Source organism: Corapipo altera, unplaced genomic scaffold (genome assembly GCF_003945725.1).
Source record: "Corapipo altera isolate COAL_440 unplaced genomic scaffold, ASM394572v1 96, whole genome shotgun sequence".
In the NCBI taxonomy this organism is placed as follows: domain Eukaryota; kingdom Metazoa; phylum Chordata; class Aves; order Passeriformes; family Pipridae; genus Corapipo; species Corapipo altera.
The window spans coordinates 1715644-1734607 of record NW_020884962.1 but is presented as its reverse complement, the minus strand read 5'-3'; the positions used below and the strand labels follow the sequence as shown (position 1 = coordinate 1734607).

The window sequence follows — 18964 nt, the reverse complement described above, 5'->3', positions numbered from 1 at the left end:
GGCGGGGCGGCGCTGCCCCACAACCTCAGCCTGGAGGTGGTGGGGGGCGGCCCGGCAGCGAGGGACCCCGGCTCGCTGGCGCGGTGGCTGTGCGGGGCTCTGGCGGGACGCGGCGTGGCCGCCGTCCTGGCGCTGCCCCGCTCCCGCCGGGAGCTGCTCCAGCTCGACTTCCTCGCCGCCGCCCTCCAGGTCCCCTTCGTCAGCATCCTGGACACCCGCGGGCCGCTGCCCTTCCGAGCGCAGGTGAGACCCGCAGCGCCCGCCCCTCACCGGCACCGGCACCGGCACCGGCACCGGCACCGGCACCGGCACCGGCCGGGCGCGCCGCGGCCGCCGGGACGCAGCTCCCCGTCCCCGCTCCCGTCCCTGCTCGTCGGCTCCCTCCTTGTGCCCATCCCGGCTCCGTCCGTGCTCCCGTCCTGGTCCCCGTCTCGGCTCCATACCGGCTCTATCGCGCGGGTCCTCCTCCCGGCTCAGTCCTGCCTCCGATCCCGGTCCTGATCCCAGCTCCAATTCCGAATCTATCCCAGCCCCTTATCCCTTCTGGATCCCGACTCCCTCCAGGCTCCCTCCCGGCTCTGTTCTCCCTCCATCTTGTCTCCCACCCTGGCCCCATCCCACCCCCATTCCCACCTCCATCCTGGCTCTGCTCCAGCTTCATCCCGGGCCCCATCCTGGCTCTATCTGGCTCCCATCGCTGCTCTATCCCAGCCCCCTCCTGGCCCCCATTGCAGCCCTATCCTGGCCCTATCCCAGCTCCCATCTCAGCTCCTTCCTGTCCCTCTGCCAGGCTCTATCCCAGCCCCAATTCCAGCTCCCACTCCAAGGCAAATTCCCTGGTTCCTCTGGAAGCCCCTCATCCCTCAGCCCCAGTCCCAACCCCGGTTTGGCTCCAGAAGGACTCTGGGACGTGTTCTGGCACTGGATTCCAGACAAGGAGTGGGCAGGGGGTGGGCAGGGAGCACAGGGTGACCTCGGGGTGGGAGGGTCTGTGCCTGGTGCTGCCTCTGGGTGCTTCCCATGAGCAGGGGCACGGCCACGACCCCTGTGTGTCGGCAGAGCCCCTTCCACTTCCACATGGACCGGCAGAGCTCACTGGAGACTCTGGTGGACGTGCTGGTGAGCATCCTGCAGGCCAGTGACTGGCAGGAGACCAGCCTGGTGCTCTGCCACCCCTGGGACGTCGCCGGCTTCCTCAACCTCTGGGCCCAACGCTCCCAGCTCTTCCTGCGCACTGTCCTGGACCTGGGCTACCTGGATGAGCCCAGGGCCACCCGCTACCTGCAGCAGCACAGGGAGCACGTCAGGACCCTCTCCAGCCCGGTGCTGGTGCTGGGCTGCGACTTGCCCCGTGCTCGGCTCGTCTTCCAGGCAGCCGAGGAGTCGGGGCTGCCACCACAGGAATTCCACTGGATGCTGGGCTCCCCGCTCGGTGCCAGCGAGCTGCAGACCGAGGGGCTGCCCCTGGGGCTGCTGGCCTTCGGTGAGGTCAACTGGCCACCACTGGAGCTCTTTGTTCAGGACGCGGTGGGATTGGTGTCCCGGGCCATCGCCCGCGCCGCCCGCGGCCACCCCGACCCTGCCCTGCTGCAGACCACGAGCAACTGCAGCGAGAGGCACCGGGCGGGTGGCAAGTCCCCGGGGCTGTTACTTGCCAGGTAAGGGGGCTACTGGGGGTGCCCCCTTCCCCCTGTCCCAGCTCTTTGGTATTGGGGTGCATGGGGGGGCTGTGCCCCACCCCTGGGATGGGGCGAGAGCGGAGCTGGGTGACCACTGGGCTCAGTGCAGGGCACTGCCTGGTGCTGTCCCCAGAGTGTGCAGCGGCCGCCGTGGGGCTCAGCCCACCCCGGGACACGGTTTGTGCTGCACAGGGGGGGACATGTCACTTCAGATCTCCCTAATGCTGCCCAAGCACCGTGGCTCCATAAATATTAATAACACTTGGCCCTGGCAGCACAGCGAGCTGCGGGGCAGCACAGCGGGGCCGGATCCTGCTGTTCCTCCCTGACCTTGTCCCTGTCTGAGTTGGGCACATCCTGCTCCCAATCCCCATCCCTGTCCCTTGGTCCCAGCTGACCTGGGACACTGGAGCTGTGACACCTTCCCCTCGGCAGGTTCCTGGCCAACACGTCCTTCCGTGGTCAGACGGGGCTGGTGCGTGTGGAGAAGGCGGCGCTGGTGCGGCCAGAGCAGCAGTTCCATGTCTGGAGCCTGCGTCGGGACTCTCGGGGGGCCCCCACCTGGGTGACGGTGGGCACCTGGAGCCACGGCAAGCTGGAGCTGGAGGAGGGCATGTGGCAGAGCCAGCGGCAGCACAAGAGCCCCGGTGAAGCGGCCGGGGGGGCCCGCGCGCGGCTGCGCGTGGTGACGCTGGTGGAGCACCCCTTCGTCTTCACCAGGGAGGTGGATGAGGAAGGGAACTGCCCGGCTGGGCAGCTCTGCCTGGACCCCGGCACCAACGACTCGGCCGTGCTGGACGCCCTCTTCGAGGAGCTCGGCGCCGGCAATGGCTCAGTGCCACGGGCGTACAAGAAGTGCTGCTACGGGTACTGCATCGACCTGCTGGAGAAGCTGGCCGAGGACATGGCCTTTGACTTCGAGCTCTACATCGTGGGCGATGGGAAATACGGGGCCTGGAAGAACGGGCGCTGGACGGGACTGGTGGGGGACCTGCTCAGTGGCACGGCCCACATGGCTGTCACCTCCTTCAGCATCAACTCGGCGCGGAGCAAAGTCATCGACTTCACCAGCCCCTTCTTCTCCACCAGCCTGGGCATCCTGGTGAGGACCAAGGACACGGCGTCGCCCATCGGAGCCTTCATGTGGCCCCTGCACTGGACCATGTGGGTGGGCGTCTTCGTGGCGCTGCACATGACGGCACTTTTCCTCACCCTCTACGAGTGGAAGAGCCCCTATGGCATGACCCCCCACGGCCGCAACCGCATGAAGATCTTCTCCTACTCCTCAGCCCTCAACCTGTGCTATGCCATCCTCTTTGGGCGCACTGTCTCCAGCAAGACACCCAAGTGCTGCACCGGCCGCTTCCTCATGAACCTCTGGGCCATCTTCTGCCTCCTGGTGCTCTCCAGCTACACGGCCAACCTGGCGGCCGTCATGGTGGGGGACAAGACCTTCGAGGAGCTCTCGGGCATCCACGACCCAAAGGTGGGTGAGTGTCCGGCTGCTTCAGATGGGCTGAGGCAGGGCTGAGGTCCAGGGAAGGTAGGGAGGAAAATCCTGTCCTTCCTTCTGCACCTTCCCTGCTGGAATGAATGTGAAAGTTCTCTCTAGCCTCAGCCCTGCAGTGTGGTCCCTTCCAAGACTGAGGGGGGGTGTCTTTGTGACCCCCAGCAAGCTTTGTGGCCCCCCTACCCTGGTGTTTAATCCTGGCCTCAGCTCCAGGGCAGGGGGAACTAGGCTGGGTTCGTCCTGAGGCTGTCTCTGGGGGGGGGGGCTCTTTGCCAGACACCCCTAAAAAGCTGCTGTACCTCCACGGGCTGCCCAGAGCCCCCTGCCTGGGGCTCAGGGCTGGGTACACATCCCTGGGCAGGGGTGCTGATGCTCTGGTGCCTCCTTCCAGCTGCATCACCCCTCGCAGGGCTTCCGCTTCGGCACGGTGTGGGAGAGCAGTGCTGAGGAGTACATCAAGAAGAGCTTCCCTGAGATGCACGAGTACATGCGGCGCTACAACGTCCCCACCACCCCCGACGGGGTCACCATGCTCAAGTGAGGAGCAGGAAGGGCATGGGGGGCTCCCTCCCACCTTTTACTCCTCCCAGGGCAGCTTTTGCGCCCTCCCTGCAGCCTGTGCACCCCCACACACACACGAGCACCCCCACCCCTGGGAGGGGTGTCAGGTTGGGGGGATGCTGGGAAAGGGGGAGCTTTCCTCCCTGAGCTTTCCCTCCCTGAGCTTCCCTCCATGCTGGTGCAGGACAGAGCCCCCGAAACTCAACGCCTTCATCATGGACAAATCCCTGCTGGACTATGAGGTCTCCATCGACTCCGACTGCAAACTGCTCACCGTGGGCAAACCCTTTGCTATCGAAGGTTTGGGGGGGCTGTAGTGGGGAGGGGTCCTGTGTGTGTGCATGTGTGTGCATGTGTGTACACACGTGTGCTCTGGCTGTGGTCACACATGACCGGGCAGGGTGAGGAGGTGCCCCCTCCGTGGAGGGCACTGGGGGCTGTACCCCCTGTCCCAGCGCTGCCGCTCTCTCCCCCCTCACGGGGGCCAGGCTACGGCATCGGCCTCCCCCAGAACTCGCCGCTGACCTCCAACGTCTCCGAGTTCATCAGCCGCTACAAGTCCTCGGGGTTCATCGACCTCCTGCACGACAAGTGGTACAAGATGGTGCCCTGCGGGAAGCGCGTCTTCGCTGTCACTGAGGTTTGGCGGCCGGCCCTTGGCGGGGGGGGCTCTGGGGTCTGACAGCCCCCAGCCCAGCCCACACGCCCTGCTCCCTGCAGACCCTGCAGATGGGCATCTACCACTTCTCGGGGCTGTTTGTGCTGCTGTGCATCGGGCTCAGTGGCTCCCTGCTCACCTCGCTGGGCGAGCACATCTTCTACCGCCTGGTCCTGCCCCGCATCCGGCGCAAGAAGAAATTCAACTACTGGCTGCACACGAGCCAGGTGGGGACAGCGGGGAGGGGCTCACCCAGTGACCCAAAGACCCCTGGCCCCATGTCGCTGCTCCCTCTTAACTTACACCACCTCTGCCCTCCTCCAGCCCCAGACCATCAACTCCCAGATAACCATCACCCTCAGTTAATCCCAAAACCATCACCCCACATCTCACTCTTCCCTTGCTCCCCACAGAAAATCCATCGGGCTCTGAACATGGGCATGGAGGAGCGGAAGAGCCAGCAGCTGAATTTGGAGCAGAGGTACAGCCAGGGCTGAGAGCCTGCCCACTCTTCTCCTCCCTATGGACACCCACCATCCCAGGGGGCTGCAGAGGAACCAGATCCCAGCTCAGCCCTCTCTGCCTCCCCACACAGGGGTGAGCCCCAGCCCAGGCCAGCACCGGCAGCAGCACAGCCCTGGAGTGCCCTGCGGAAGGAGACCCGGCGGGTGCGATTCCAGCTGGACAAAGCCCCCCCCGAGGGCGAGGGGACCCCACAGCACCCCGGGAATGGGCAGGCACCGCCACCCCCGGACAGGGCAGCCAGCGAGAGCGAGCTCCGGGAGCTGGAGGAGAAGATCCAGGAGATGCGGGAGCAGCTGCGCGCGGCGCTGCTGAGGAAGAGCGAGCTGGTGGCCGTGCTGGGCACAGCCAAGGGCGGCCGGGCACTGCCCGCCCTGCTGGCCCCCGAGGAACCCCGGGAGGAGAGGTGAGGTGGGGGCAGGGACCCCCCAAGCATCCCAGGGCGGGGTAGGGCAGGGCACCCACTCCTCCAGCTCGGAGCAGGAGTGGAGGGATGGAAGGAAAAAGGGAGGGAGAATGTCCTGGGGCTGCCCAACCTCTGGGGCCTTTCATCGCTTCCTTTCCTGCTTCCTGCTGGCAGGGGGGGGTTGAAGGGCAGGGAGTTCTTTTTAGGGGACTTGAGATGGGGTGAGAGGCCCCTGCAGCACACAGACAAAGCTCAGCCCCACAGGCCCACTCTGCTTTTACGCCATGTAAATAAAAATGACCGAAGGTGAAGTCTGCTTTTCCTCTTCCAGCTGCATCTTGAATGCAGCCAAGCCTGGCCCGAGAGTAACACTTCCCCTTCCCCTCCCTCCTCCGCAGGCCCAGCTCAGCCCCACCGCAGGACGGCAGCGATTAGGAGGAGGAACAGGAAGGTCCCACAGAGAGGGGGCAGCAGGACAGGCCGGGAGTGAAACCTCCCTCCGGAGAGAAAGCTCCAGGGCAGCAAAGCCGGGCTGATCCCAGAGCCACCGCAAAGCAGAGCCGGAGTCTCCCTCGGGCAGAGGGATGAGGTGCCACACACGGAGCGGGACAGACTGTGCCTCGGTGCTCCCTTCCCTCCCGAGGACATGGAATAACTCCCCATCCCTGGAAGGACTCAGAGCCCCGCAGCCCTTCCCCAGCACCGCTGAGCACGGCAGGGACGGGGCTGCTGTTCAGCCCCCAGCACTGCCACCGCCCCTCCGCCCTGCCAGGGGACACGGACCTGACACCCCCAGACAGCGACACCCCGGGACGGGGGGGCTCCCCAGGATCCAGCATTCACCCCCTCCCCCAGGACCCCCACACATCACGTTCCGGCGGGAGCCCAGGACACGGGACAGGACGTGGGGCAGAGCTGCAGGAGCTGTTAGAGATAATATTTATTATTATATACAAACACATTTTGTACATTAATTAAATAGAATGAACTCTACTTTTCATTCATCAAATCATTTGGTTTGGTGTCCCCCCTTCCCCTCCCACCCACCCACTCCTCTGAAAAGCCTACAGTCATTCCTGGCGCTCCAGAGGCTGGGCTCAGTTGGCCACGAGGCCCCTTCCCAGCAGTGCTGGCAGCAGCAGGATTGGACCTGCTGGTCACAGCAGAGTCCCCCCAGCTCCAGGGCAGCACCAGGGCTGCTCCAGGCAAAAGGGAAAGACAAAGTGGGAGCACCCAGGTGGGAAAAGCAGAGGGGTGAACAGGGGGCTCTGAGCCCCCCGCGCTGACAAGGAAACATTGAAACGCACCGAGCCCTCCGAGGGAGACTGAAGATGCTGCTTTGCCATAGGGAGACAGCCCTGAATTTGGGGACACCTGTACAGGGACCCAGCTGTCCCCAAGAGACAAGTGCCCACGTGTCCCTACCCTGTCCCACCATGGTTCTCCCAGAGCTTCATCCTGCCTCGCCCTGCTCCACCCCGTGCACAAACCCTCCTTCCAGCACATCCTGCTGGGTCCGACCCCTCCACAGAGGTCTCGATGCAGCTCCCCAGCTCAGCTCCATGGCACAGGGGTTGGGACCTGCCAGCCTCACCTCCACTGCAGGGAAACAGGGGAAAATCAGCTGAAATGTCTTGGCTTTAGTGTTTTGGTTCTTTGCTAAACCAGCTCATGCAAGAGTCCAGGGGTGAGAAGCTGCTCTCTCGTCTGGGATGGGGCTGATCCTAAACGCAGATGTGGTCCACGGGAGGGACAAGGCACTGGAAAGCAGCTGCCTCACCCAGAGCAGAGCTGTGCAGGACAGAGCTGTGCAGGACAGAGCTGCTGCTCTTGCCCCACACCTCTCCACAGACACCCACGCTGCAGCACAGCTCCCTCCAGGCATCACTCGTGGCTCCTGAGATGGCAGCTCCCCCCCGGACACAGCACCTTCCACACCCCACCCCACCCACCGAGGGAAATTCAAGGGCAGAAAAAAAGGAACTGAATTGCAGCTTCTGCTTTGGTTGTTGCCCAGCCGTGTGCAGACCTCACACCCACGGAAGGTCTCAGCTGCTCCTCCCCTCAGGAGCAGGAAAGGTGACCAGGACCCTCCTCTCTGTGGCTCTCCCATGGGGGCTGGACATGCTCTGCCTGTTCTATCAGCTCCTACTCTCACCACAGAGCTGCCACGTGCTGTGGCCTGTCCCAGGTCAGCTCCCACCTGAGAGTTGGGACCTGCACCTGGACTGCAAACACGGCTGCAGGGGTGAAGCCCGGGGTTGGGGGGCAAGAAAAAGCTGGGGCACAAGCTGACATGGGGCAGGAGCAGGCTCCCATGTGGCCTTGGAGGAGCCCTGGAGCTGTGTGGGCCAGGGGACCAAACCCCCCAACCTCCCCGCAGCCCCTTGTGCCTTTCCCAGGGAAGGGAGGTCACCACAGCCCTGCTCTGCCCCTGCTGCTCTGGCTCCGCTCAGAGGGATCCATGGGTTAAGGATGATGGTGAAGTGAGAAATAGTAACAAACGAAATCCAAATGCCTTCCTGGCAGTCCAGAGGGATCGAACGGGGCTCAGGACAGGTTCCTGGAGCCTGGCTCTGAGCTGGGCGTTCTCTCCGCTGGTGCTGGGCAGGGGCTGCTCTCCCCCCGGTCCTCCAAACCTCTGTCCTGGTCACTGTCCCCCCCTGAGGCTGGAGGGGGCTCTGCCACGCTGCTGCTGCTGCTGCCCACGCAGTTCTTGCCACCGGGTTTTGCTCGGCTGTCTGAGCCCTCGAGAGCCTCAGTCTGCTTGGGAAGGGAGGGGCTGAGGACAGGGGCCCCCCCTTCCTGTGGCGGGACGAGGGGCGCAGCCCCCACAGCAGGGGGAGCATCTGCTGCAGCCACCACGGACGTCGAGGTGACCTCGATGGTGATGGAGCCCACGGCCGTCTCTGGGCGGTCACTGCTGACCCTGATGCGGGCGACCAAACCAGAGGCCGTGGTCGCCTCCTGAGGGGTCCCGTTGGCCACGGCTTCGTGCACCACGGCGGGCTCCAGGAGGGTCGTGCTCAGGTCGGACAGGAACGAGGCCTCTGTCACGATAGCGGCCGTCTCGGCCACCCAGTTCAGGTCGCTGCCCACGGAGGCGGCGGCGGCGATGACGCTGGAGGCCTCGCCGGGGGTCAGGGCGGCCGGGCCGCTGCCCTCCCCGGGGGGCCCGGTGGCCAGGGGGGCTCGGCGACCCCCCACCTCGACGGGGGCGGCCGTGGTGTTGTTGTTGAGGTTGTCCTGCAGCGTGGTCTGGGTGCCCTGCCCGACCTGCTGGTTCTGCAGCAGCATCTCCTGGATCCGGATCTGCTGCAGGATGGCTGGCAGCTCGTAGTGGTGGAAGAAATAAATCATCGAGTGCTGGAGGAAGAGAGGGAAAGGAGTCACTCCTGGGCCTGGGCCACAAGCTACCACATCCCAAGAAAACTGCACTTCTCCTGGAGAATCCAGCTGCTCTGACAGACAGCAGGTTAGCACAAACTTTGGACTTTTGACTGCTGCAAGTTGCTTTATAGTTTCTCTCTGAAGACAGGCAACAGAGTACAACCCCTCTTCCCTTTTAAGGGCTGGGAAAAGAAGGATAATGGCATTCCTCCGGGTCATGCTCCATTCCCTGCCCCCACCCTGCAGCAGGTCAACAGCCAGAGACACCCAAATGGTTTAACTGATCCAGGATATTGGAGACATCACCTCGGAGCTGGTCCTGCCAGCATCCTCACTGCATGGACCTGAGCAGCTCCTCTGCAAGACAGACCCTCATCAGGATTTATTGTAGAAGGAGAGAACAGAAAGCCTTCCCAGAACCTGTGTGGCATCAGCTTATTGTCATGCCCGTGACTGGACTGCAGGCAGTGACTCAAAGGTTCCCCTGTTCCACAGCTGCCTTCTGCTGTGCCATTTCCAAACCAGGTTTAGTTCCATCTCTTACAGAAAAAAGGATCCCTACTCCAACCCCTTGAGAGGAAGTCTGGCAAAGCCCCCCAGGTGCAGCAGCTGTGCAGGGACTCACCTGGATGAAGAGCCAGGAGGTGACCAGTGCCAGGCTGCTGTACTGCCCGTTGAAGCGGTAGTGGTAGGCATAGAAGGCAAAGTGGTACAGATAGAAAAACCTAGACAGGAAGGCAAGGAAAATCAGGAAAAATATGAGCTCTGTTCTACTCCCAAGCCCAGCCTGAGCCGGGGCACTTGGTCTGGGGCAGTGCAGACTCGTTAACAGGTAATCAGAGTTGCCTGGCTATGAATGGGGCAAAACAAGGGGCAGGAAAAGGTCGAGGTGATTCTGAGATCCAGGCACAAATCCAAAGTGGAGCAATTGCACTTTGGACCCTGTACCATGTGGGGCAGCTCCCAAGAAGCCACACAGACACCCCTCAGGAGTGGAGGCCGTCATGCCTGGAGGGACTGGGAAGGCCCTGGAGCAGCTGGAGAAGGACAGGGAGAGGGAATGAGAGACCTCACCTGAGCCAGTGCCTCTTGCTGGTGTTGGTGTGGCAGCAGATTGCGTCGTACTGGTCCGCCAGCCACACGATGAGGATGATGTAGAACGCGGTCGTGGTGTCATTGAAGAACTCGGACATTATGGCCTCCATACCTGGGGACAGAGGGGACATCAGCACAGGCAGGGCACGGGAAGGGGCCCTCTGCCACCCCAGGGCCAGGCTGTGACTGCACCTGCCCAGGGCAGGTAACTGGGCTCTGGTTACGGCAGCAGCCAAGGCCGAGCGTGTTCCAGCGCTGACGGCAGGGACCAGCTGCCTCCCCCAGCACACATTACAGGGGGTCTGTGGCTTTTTAAATTCAAACTGTGCAAATGCAATCTGGCTACAGAATGTAAGTCTGCAACGAGCTCCAGGGACAGACAAAGCTTCGGACTCTGGGATTTCCCAATGAACTGCTGCTTTTCCAGGGGACCCAGAAGGACAATGGAGCTCACTGTGCCATCAAATTCCAGAGCCTTCTGCCTTGTGATGAGCAGCCGCGCTAACCACCTGCCGCGGCCAGCTTGGAACAGGGAATCAGACTTCCCACAGATCCCAGAGGGATGTGCTGCAGATACAAGCAGTGAGGCAAGTCCTTACCAACCAGAGCCAGGATGACAGTGAGGAGCGGAGCCGCAGGGAACGCAATGGTCATGTTCATCTCCAGCATCTGTAACAGGTCAACTGCAAGAGGGAAAACACACTGTGGTACAGAGAGGATGTGGGGCCAAGGAACTCTCCACCCCATGGTACTGCCCACTCAGTGCAGCCAAGTCCATCATCCCAAATCCTCTGTGCCCAGCACTTGTCAGGAGGCAGAATAGCTCTGGTGAGTGCAGTGACAGGGTGCAGGGGGATGGATTCCCTGTGCAGCTAAAAGTAGGACCCTTCTAAACAACAAAAATCAAGGTTGGCTCCTCAAGGTCCTTCCAATCCAAACCTGCTGTGACTCTATGACACACTGTGCTGGAGCAGGCACAGTGCCCAGCACAACCCAAAACCCTCAGCCAGTCCTTACCAATGAAGACAAAGATCTGATGGTGTGAGTAGCGCAACAGCATCGAGACAGACAGAGTCTGAAACAGGAGAGAGAAGGGGAGGCAGGTTAGAGCCCCACGGGTGTGGGGAGTCGCTCGGAATCGCACTGCGGCAGAGGCCCGGGCGAGCCTGGGCTTGCACATCCCACATTCGTTAGCTGGAGCTGTGCAGAGCAATTTGCCAAAGAGTAATTAGGGCTCTACAAACGGCAATTAATCTCTGTGCTGCTGCAGGGGAACAGACAGTAAGGGATTTGTTTGTAAAGGGACCGATCCTGAATGTTTGAGCGGGGGCCAAGCCAACCCACAGAGCTGGGAGCAGGGATTCTCCCGTCCTCCATCTCGCTCCCGCCGCAGCTCCCAGCACCTCTCTGCACTTGGTTCTCCCTCACTGCCCACAGTGTGGTTGTGCACAGAGCTGCCTCAGTGGGTGGGACAGCCAGACACAAGGGGAGAGTCCCACAGCCACCCAAGACTACAAACACAGCATAGTTATCGTTCAGGATCTTGTCTGATGTGTATCTTGAGATGGCCTCATCTCACACATCATCCCTTCGTTTATCTTGATCACTCCTGGCAAATCAGTCTGGCCTGTTCTTAAAAGTCTCAGAGGACAAACGTCGTGCAGGACAGAACTAAAGTCCCAGGGCTTCATCCTCCACCGACTACACTTTAAAAGCAAGTGAGAGCTCAGGTCTGTGCTGTTACACCACCCACATGCTGCCCAGCCCTGGCTGAGCCCAGGCACTGCCCAGCTCCCGCTGACTTACGAAGATGACCATGATGACAAAGGCTGCCAGGTAGGACGTCCTGGCCATCCACATGCTGACGAAGCGATAGTGCTCCCCAGACACCACATTGCGAAGGAAACCTGGAGAAAAAGCACAAACACAGGTTCAGTATGATCAACACACAGGCTAAGGACCAACCATCGCTGCCTGCTAAAGAAACAGGATTTGGAGCAAATCCTCAGGGCAGCACTCATTGTCATGCAGGGCAGTGAGGAGGGAGGAAATCAGGTTTCCAGACACCTCTCCCCTCCTGCCTCTCTCATTTTGTCCTTGACAATAACACAGGGAGCTGCTCCCTGTGTTACAGATTAATCAATAGTCAGAAGATGATATTCAGGCATGCACAGAACAAACACCCACCGCTCCACGCAGCCGCTGTCACTCCTCCAGGCCTTACCTTTGTTTTCCTCGTTTTCAGCTAAAGCTTTGACACTTGACATCAGGATGTCATCATAGCCCAGGAACTCGTCCAGCAGCAGGCGGCTGAACCTGTCCCCAAAGCACTGATCCCTCGTAGGGTCTAGGGAGAACACAAAAACCTGCTCAGACTGTTCACACCCGCAGCCCCAGAGGCACGAAGGGAGCACACATCCCATCACCCCGAGGGACACGTGTGCCAGCAGAGCTGGGCCTGGGCCAGCACGTGGGCCTGGGGCAGTTAGACCGAACTGGGCAGGTCTGGGAGGGAAGATGTCACCCCTGACAGATCCAGCCACACTGTCAAAGTGCTAATGGGCCTTCAGGGATGTCAGGGTTGGCACAGACACAAAGGGAATTTGGCTCACCCTGTCTGCCCATTACTGCACAGGAAAATCACCCAAACCCCCGTCCAGTTGTGCTTCAGCTCGAGTGGGAGGAAGTAACGAGGTTCAGTCTGATCACGGCACTAACAGTGCACGAGAAGGTCTGAGACTATATTCCTGACTTGGACAGGTTTTAACAGAGCAAATGCCAGGAAAAAGAGAACGCTGTTCCAGGGAAATGATCTGCTGGTGCTCCCAGGGGCACAGAAGCATGTTGAGAGTGTGACACAGACCTGTGAGCACCGTCCCCAACACCTGCACAGCTGCCCTCACCACTGGGCTCTAACCCTGCACTGCTGCTGCTCCCACTGAGCCCAGAGCTTCAGTGCCTTCAGCCAGGGAGAGGGTTCTTCCCTTCTCCATCAGAAAAAATTGTGCTGGGCATGACATCAGGGCTCACTGAACCAGGCTCCACCATTTCAGAGTGCTCCTCCCAGAAAGCTGTGACCTACTAAAGGGAGACGGGCTGCACACAGCAGCTCTCCTGCGTGGGAAGTGAGTGCCACCAGCTTCGTAAAGAGTTCCCAGAGACAGTGTTGAGGTCTCTGCCCAGCAGGTCCCCACCCCTGCACCCCCTGCCCCTGCCCAGGCTGCCTCCCCACTCACCCAGGGTCACCACCATGACTGGGATGCTGAGGCGCTGCCGTGTGCTCTGGGACAGGCGCAGGAAGCCGTATTCCAGCGAGTACTCCACAATGTACTCCTCCTGTGGCCACACTGGAGAGGGACAGGAGGGACACAGGGAGGGACACAGGGAGGGACACAGGGAGGCTCAGCACCTGGGTCTGCAAACAACCACCACGAAGAAACAGCCCCTCTGGGTTCGTTCCCTCCCTCCCATCACATTCTTGAAAAGGGAACCAGCTGCAAACATGGGCTCCAGGCTTCCCTCAACCACTTAAACATAAATCAGTTCAAACTCTTTGGAATTGCAGCCCATTCCCCTGACCTTAGTCCTTAATGTGAGGCTTCTGGGAAAGCTTCAGGGCAGCACTTCCAAGCTCTGCACAGAACCTGCCCACATCTGTGCCTGGCAAGCCCAGAATCACTTGTTCTTGCTCTTTTCAATTTCTGCTTCCCATGTTGTTTGGGAAACAGCAGGAAAATCCACTTTACACCTGCTGAACACTGAGTAAATGCTCCACAGGCAAGAGCCCTGCACTTCCTGGGGGACTGAGGTCACTGCTGCAATTACACATCAGAGCAGAAGGCAGCAGCAATTACAGCTCTCCCAAAAACCGGTGGTGCCTGAAGTTTCCCTGGTTTTGTTTTTTTTTTTCCCAAGAAAGGTTCCAAACAGATGCTTTTTGCTACATCATCTCTGAAAGGACAAAACCTCCTGCTAAGCTGGAGCCAAGCAATTTAATCCCTGCTCTTTCAGACTGTCAGGGTGTATCTCCAGGAGGGGAGAGGCAGCTGTCAGGCAGCTCCCAGCACCACAGTGACAATTAAAGTGATGAGAACTTAACAGAGACACACCTGACACAGCACTGACAGAGATGCAGCCCCTGATCCCCTTCTCAGGCAGCAAACACAGGCTGGGCTGTCGGTTTTGTCTTTTGTTTCCATTATAAACAGTTTTAATCTCAAAAGGAAGTCAAGGGTTTAAATATCAACAATTACTTCCTTTGTCTCATAAAATATTTTTCCACGGCAAAAACATTTGGACTAAACAGCAAATTTTGTTCACTTAGAGCACAGGAAATCTGGCAAAAAACAATAAACTCAGGTATTTGGGACCAATTTGAAGAGATGAATTTTGTAACTCATCTGGGAAACAGCCTGATTCTCTTCCTCCCCTTTTCTGGATCATTTCCAGCCACGCGTTCAGCAAACCAAGAGTTACCCCAGCAGTGCCACAGCTCTGCACAACGTGACTCTCCTCAGAATCTGGGCAATAAAGGTCCTGCACCAAAAACATTTACTGCTCTCTGGTCTTAATGATCTTTAATTCAGGGCTAATGAGCTCTGGATCAGCATCAAGCAAATCCACTGCAAGACCAAGGAACAGAGCAGTGTCTGGTCTCCCCTTCCTCCACAGACACAACCCCAGTATGTCTGCAGAGCAAAGAGTTCCAGCCTTTCCAGAGACAACAGTGTGAGTGAAAGAGGCAATTTTTTTGCAAATTTTGTGGAAAAAGGCAAAGAATCCAATTCCACATCTCTATTTTAACATAAATATTCCTCAGTAGATTTCCTCCCTTAACCACCAGAGACACAAGTTTTCCACACTGAAATTCCATTTTAAATAACACAAAGGCACTAAATCCCCCTCTGGAGTTTATGAGGCCTGAGCAGCTCAGGCCAGGCAGGAACAGGGCAGGACAAGGCCGGGTGGTATCGCAACCCACGGAACCCGCCCGGCGGCTTTTGGGATTCCTTAATTGGAGCAAATTGGCTGCTCCAAAAAATTGCTGGCTCAGGACCCAGAACACAGCCCAAACCCTGCTCATGTGAGGAGGAGTGTCACTGCCAGGGGATCCCTGCGGCTCACAGGGGGGTTCAGGCTCACCTGAGATACCTGACACCCATCACCGCAGGAACGCACTGCCAGACCAGGAGCCCTCGCTCACCTGTGCTTCACCTGAAGCCTCTTGGTCTGGCAACGCTTCTAGCCCAGCCTCCCCCAACCCCTGGCCTCCCCCTGACACCCCCCAGCCGTGGGGCAGAGCTCACTGTGGGTCTGACAGGACTAACCCCAGGTGAACACATTTAAGGTCACTGTGGGCGCCCCGAGGAGCCAGGATGGGATGTGAGGGGAGGATGACGGGGGGAGGAGCACAGGTAGCAGTGAAGGTGTGATTACCTGCTCGGGTTAGCATCTCAAACTCGGACACAGTCTCCCGCAGAGGCTGCATACCTTTAGTGGCTGTGTCACTAAACGAGAACTCCTGGCTGTCGTTGTGGGGCAGCTCAGTGCTGCTCACCCGGGACGGCTTGAGGAACACCTTGGGCTCGATATCCAGCTCAAACTGTTGGAAAACCAGGGCAGGGAAAGTCACATCAGCAGGCTCTTCACCTCCCAGCTGCCATGCTCCCTCTGTCCCTGCAAAGGCCTCCACTGCCACAGGGGTGGGAGAGGCCACTTTCTCAGGCCACCTTCTCGCTTCCCGTGTTAAACCAGCAGAAGCCAATATGGGAATTCAGGAGCAGCCAAGGAACCCACTTTACTTCCAGGAGACTGAGGGATCACACACTTACAACCAACCATCTCTCCCCAGCCCATCACCCAGGTCTCCCTCTCTGACCCACTCAGGGAGCACATCCCTAACCTTGATAGAGCTGTTTTCAAACATATCCACAGTCATTTCTTCCTCTTCTTCCTCCTCCTCCTCAGCCGCGGACTCAACCACCATTCCCGGGAACTTCTCTCCGCCGCAGAACTGCAGGAAGACGGGGGCCCGGCTGGAGTTGCGCTGGATCTCCACCCGCAGGATCCCGTCGCGGGGCCACTTGTCCCGCACGTGCTCCAGGCAGTTGATGGGCGAGCGGGAGAAGGCGATGTGGATGTAGGCCAGGATGAAGAGCACGAAGAGAGCCTGCAGGGCAGGAGACGAGGCACAGACCGTCAGCCCGGCCACCCTCAGCCCGAGCACAGCCTTCCCAGTTACCACCAGCTCCTCTTTGCCCATAAACCACTAGGAAAACTTGGACAAGTGGATTTGGCAAGTGGACAAGAGCTTCGGTGCTTCCCTGCATCAACAAGGCAGGAGCCAGACCCTGGCAGTTTGAGCAAGGAACACACCAAAGGCAGCAGGAACCTCCAGCTCCTGTTCATGAGCAGAGCTGCCCTCAACTCTTGTGCAGCTCAGGTACCCTGCTGGAAGCACAGGTCCTGCAACCAACACCTTCCCCAAGCTGAACCACACGCAGCACTAACGTGGAACGAGGCTACAAGGCACGTTGAAAGGAATGGAAATGCATCCATGGCTTCCAACCCTTCCCTCCTCAGCACAAAGAGTTTCCTGCTGAAGCCCAGAGAAGACTGCCCAGCCTTCCAAAGGCAGAATAAAGCAAACCTCTCCCAAAGCCAACCCCTCCGAGGGCAGGACGACCCAAACCCACGGCAGACCTGTCGCTGCAAGGAACAGGCCCTGCCCCAGGGCGGCCAAAGGGCTCCCTGCCCTGCCTCAACCCCAGGAACAGCTATAAACCACAGCAAAGCAGCCTGCACTAATAAAACCCGCTCCCTAAAGCACAGACAGTAACTGTGCATGACATCCAAAGTTCAGAGCTCCGAGCACGGCCGGCACAGCGAGCGGCACCGCTGAGCTCAGACCTCCCTTCCACCCACCCCGAGCTGCTCCCTCCTCATCAGCCCAGCTGTCCTGACCTATTTGTGATGAACAAACAAGGCTGGTAAACATCCCTCTGCAGAGCAGCTGCACGAGGGATGTGAGGGAAGGTAAACCAGAGCCACCTCCCTGGTTGCAGGAGCTCTGGACAGGCTCTGCTTCCCTGTGCCCAGCAGCCAGAGCAGGCTGGAGGCTGCTGGCCCCTGACCCTGCAGGGCTCTGGGAATGCTCTTCATTCTCCAGGATGGCAGCGATCACAGGCAGAAGCAGCACGAACAGCTCCCAGCTGCTCTGCCCAACAGGCACACCCTGAGCACCACCCCTGTCCCAGCCTGTCTGCTGGGATCCAGCTGGACAACTGGGACACAGAACAGGGATGTGAAAATCCATAACGTTTCTTGGGAGGGTAGAAAAAGTATCTGTGCAGTATGAGACAAGCTGTGCTGAACATTTTCTTGCTGAATTGTAAAAACCCAGAGCAGGAGGGTGGCCTGGCAAGTTGCTCTCCCCTTCTTACTCTCATTTCCCATCCTGGAAGCCATGGAGCAGGATTTAACCTACTGGCAGCTCACCCCTGCACACTGACAGGCAGGCCTCCCTGGGGGGCCCCAGCAGGCAGAAGGGTTCACCCCGGGGCAGAGCTGTGCTGCACTGGCACTGCTGAAAAAGCAGGGTTAGAACAGGGCTGTGCCTTGACTGCTTCCAGAAAAGACAAGACTCCAACAAAACTCCAACAATCCAGTATGTCATGTGTGCAATGAATCCAAAGCGTGATTTCCTGGAAACAGAAACCGAATCCTCTCCAGCTCAGAGCCCAGGACATGCCCTGCACCAGCCTGGCTGCCCAGTGACCTGGCTCAGGGATTTCCTTTGGATTTGCAGACCTGGAACCAGAGCCCCAGAGTGCAGGAACCACCGGGACCACCACAGATCGCTGAACTCCTCGTGTCTCCCACACAGGAGAGGCCCACGGGAGCTCTGGGGACAGCTTGGTGTGTGCGGCCCAAACACAGGCTGTGACCTCCGGCAGAGCCACAACTTTTTGTTCCTAAGGAAATCCCTGCCCTCAGCCCGGCTGCGCCTGGCAGGAGGAGCTGCCCCTCACCTTGAGGAGGACGAAGAACTCGAAGACGCGGCGGAAGGAGGGCGGGAAGAGGCGCGCGTAGGTCACTGCCATCTTGAAGAACAGCGCGTGGAAGAGGCGGTCGCGCACGTTGATCAGGGGGTTCTGGTTGAGGTTGGGGTTGCGGACGCCCCGGTTGTTGCCGCCGGCGGCCCCGGTGTTGTTGGCCGGGTGGTGGTTGTTGGCGTTCGGCTGGTTGTCGGACATCCTGGCGGCTGGGCCGGGCCCAGAGCGGCCGCTGCTGCTCGGCGGGGTGCCTGGGCCCGGGCGGCCGCCGTCTCTGTCCCGGTTCCCCGGCCCCGGCCCGGCGCAGACGCCTCGGGGTGGCGATGGGTCAGGCCCCGCGAGTCAGGCCTGGGCGCTCAGCGGGGCCCGGGTGCTGTGGCGGCCCGAGCAGGCGCAGCGGGGACGCGGCTGCCGGGCCGGCCCCGGGCCATGGGAGTCGCTGGTGCGGCGGGGGGGTCGGGTCGGTTCCACCTCTCCCGTCCCGTCCCTCAGCGCTCCGCCGCCATCTTCCCCCGCCGGCAACGGCGGCTCCGCGCATGCGCGCGCGCGCCCGGGGCACGACGGGACGGTGGAGGACACGCGCCGGCCACGCCGCGCCCCCATACGTAAATTAACAGCATTCCCACCATGCTCCGCGCGAGGCCTGTCGCTCCGCGCTTAAACTCGTCCTCAGAAAGGCAAAAAAGTAACCTGGTAGAACGGAAGATTTAAAGTAAAAATCCAACGCGCATCGCTTGGGAGGGTGACCAGGCGGAGAAATGTAGGGGAGTTTGAGGAGCTACTCGCCATGACTTGAAAATTTTTAGTTGAGAGGGGTTTAAGTACAGTTCCTGCACGGTTGGGATTCGTGCTCGCTTCGGCAGCACATATACTAAAATTGGAACGATACAGAGAAGATTAGCATGGCCCCTGCGCAAGGATGACACGCAAATTCGTGAAGCGTTCCATATTTTTTTTTTCCCTTGGGAGGGTCACAAACCCCGCCCCGGGAGGACCCTTTTGGACCCCCGAGGTGCGGCTCGGGGGGTGCCAGTGCCCACCTCCAGGTCGGGGGGAGCCCCAGGCGCAGCCCTGCAGGTCTGTGTGTCC

The 18964-nt window shown here is 59.9% G+C and overlaps 3 protein-coding genes and 1 non-coding gene across 5 annotated transcripts in view; 3 read left to right on the top strand and 1 right to left on the bottom strand.

The window, feature by feature from the left end:
- ARID3A (AT-rich interaction domain 3A) overlaps positions 1-4866 on the top strand; it is a 33384-nt gene extending 28518 nt beyond the window's left edge. Inside the window, exon 9 of the transcript XR_003531053.1 lies at positions 4855-4866. The gene's annotated coding sequence lies outside the window, so the exon portion shown is untranslated. The remainder of the gene's footprint in view (positions 1-4854) is intronic.
- GRIN3B (glutamate ionotropic receptor NMDA type subunit 3B) lies at positions 1060-5771 on the top strand. The gene is made up of 9 exons (XM_027664218.1): positions 1060-1658; positions 2115-3165; positions 3581-3726; positions 3935-4050; positions 4239-4390; positions 4471-4635; positions 4822-4889; positions 5004-5336; positions 5735-5771. The coding sequence occupies exons 1-9, from the start codon at positions 1078-1080 to the stop codon at positions 5769-5771; spliced, it is 2649 nt and encodes an 882-aa protein (XP_027520019.1). The 5' UTR covers positions 1060-1077.
- Positions 5772-6258: 487 nt separating this feature from the next.
- On the bottom strand, positions 6259-18415 carry TMEM259 (transmembrane protein 259). Of its 2 annotated transcripts, none has more exons than XM_027664159.1 (11): positions 17852-18415; positions 15724-15990; positions 15312-15423; positions 13058-13168; positions 12046-12168; positions 11628-11728; positions 10839-10896; positions 10421-10504; positions 9801-9933; positions 9352-9451; positions 6259-8702 (listed from the first exon to the last, which is right to left on the bottom strand). In XM_027664159.1, the coding sequence occupies exons 1-11, from the start codon at positions 18074-18076 to the stop codon at positions 7887-7889; spliced, it is 2130 nt and encodes a 709-aa protein (XP_027519960.1). In that variant the 5' UTR covers positions 18077-18415; the 3' UTR covers positions 6259-7886. The 2 variants fall into 2 exon arrangements, with proteins under 2 accessions (XP_027519960.1, XP_027519959.1); XM_027664158.1 differs by having other exon boundaries at positions 15258-15423; positions 17852-18076.
- Positions 18416-18722: 307 nt separating this feature from the next.
- On the top strand, positions 18723-18829 carry LOC113957185. Its single transcript, XR_003531083.1, has one exon. It is a non-coding gene; the product is annotated as a U6 spliceosomal RNA (small nuclear RNA).
- Positions 18830-18964: the final 135 nt, after the last annotated feature.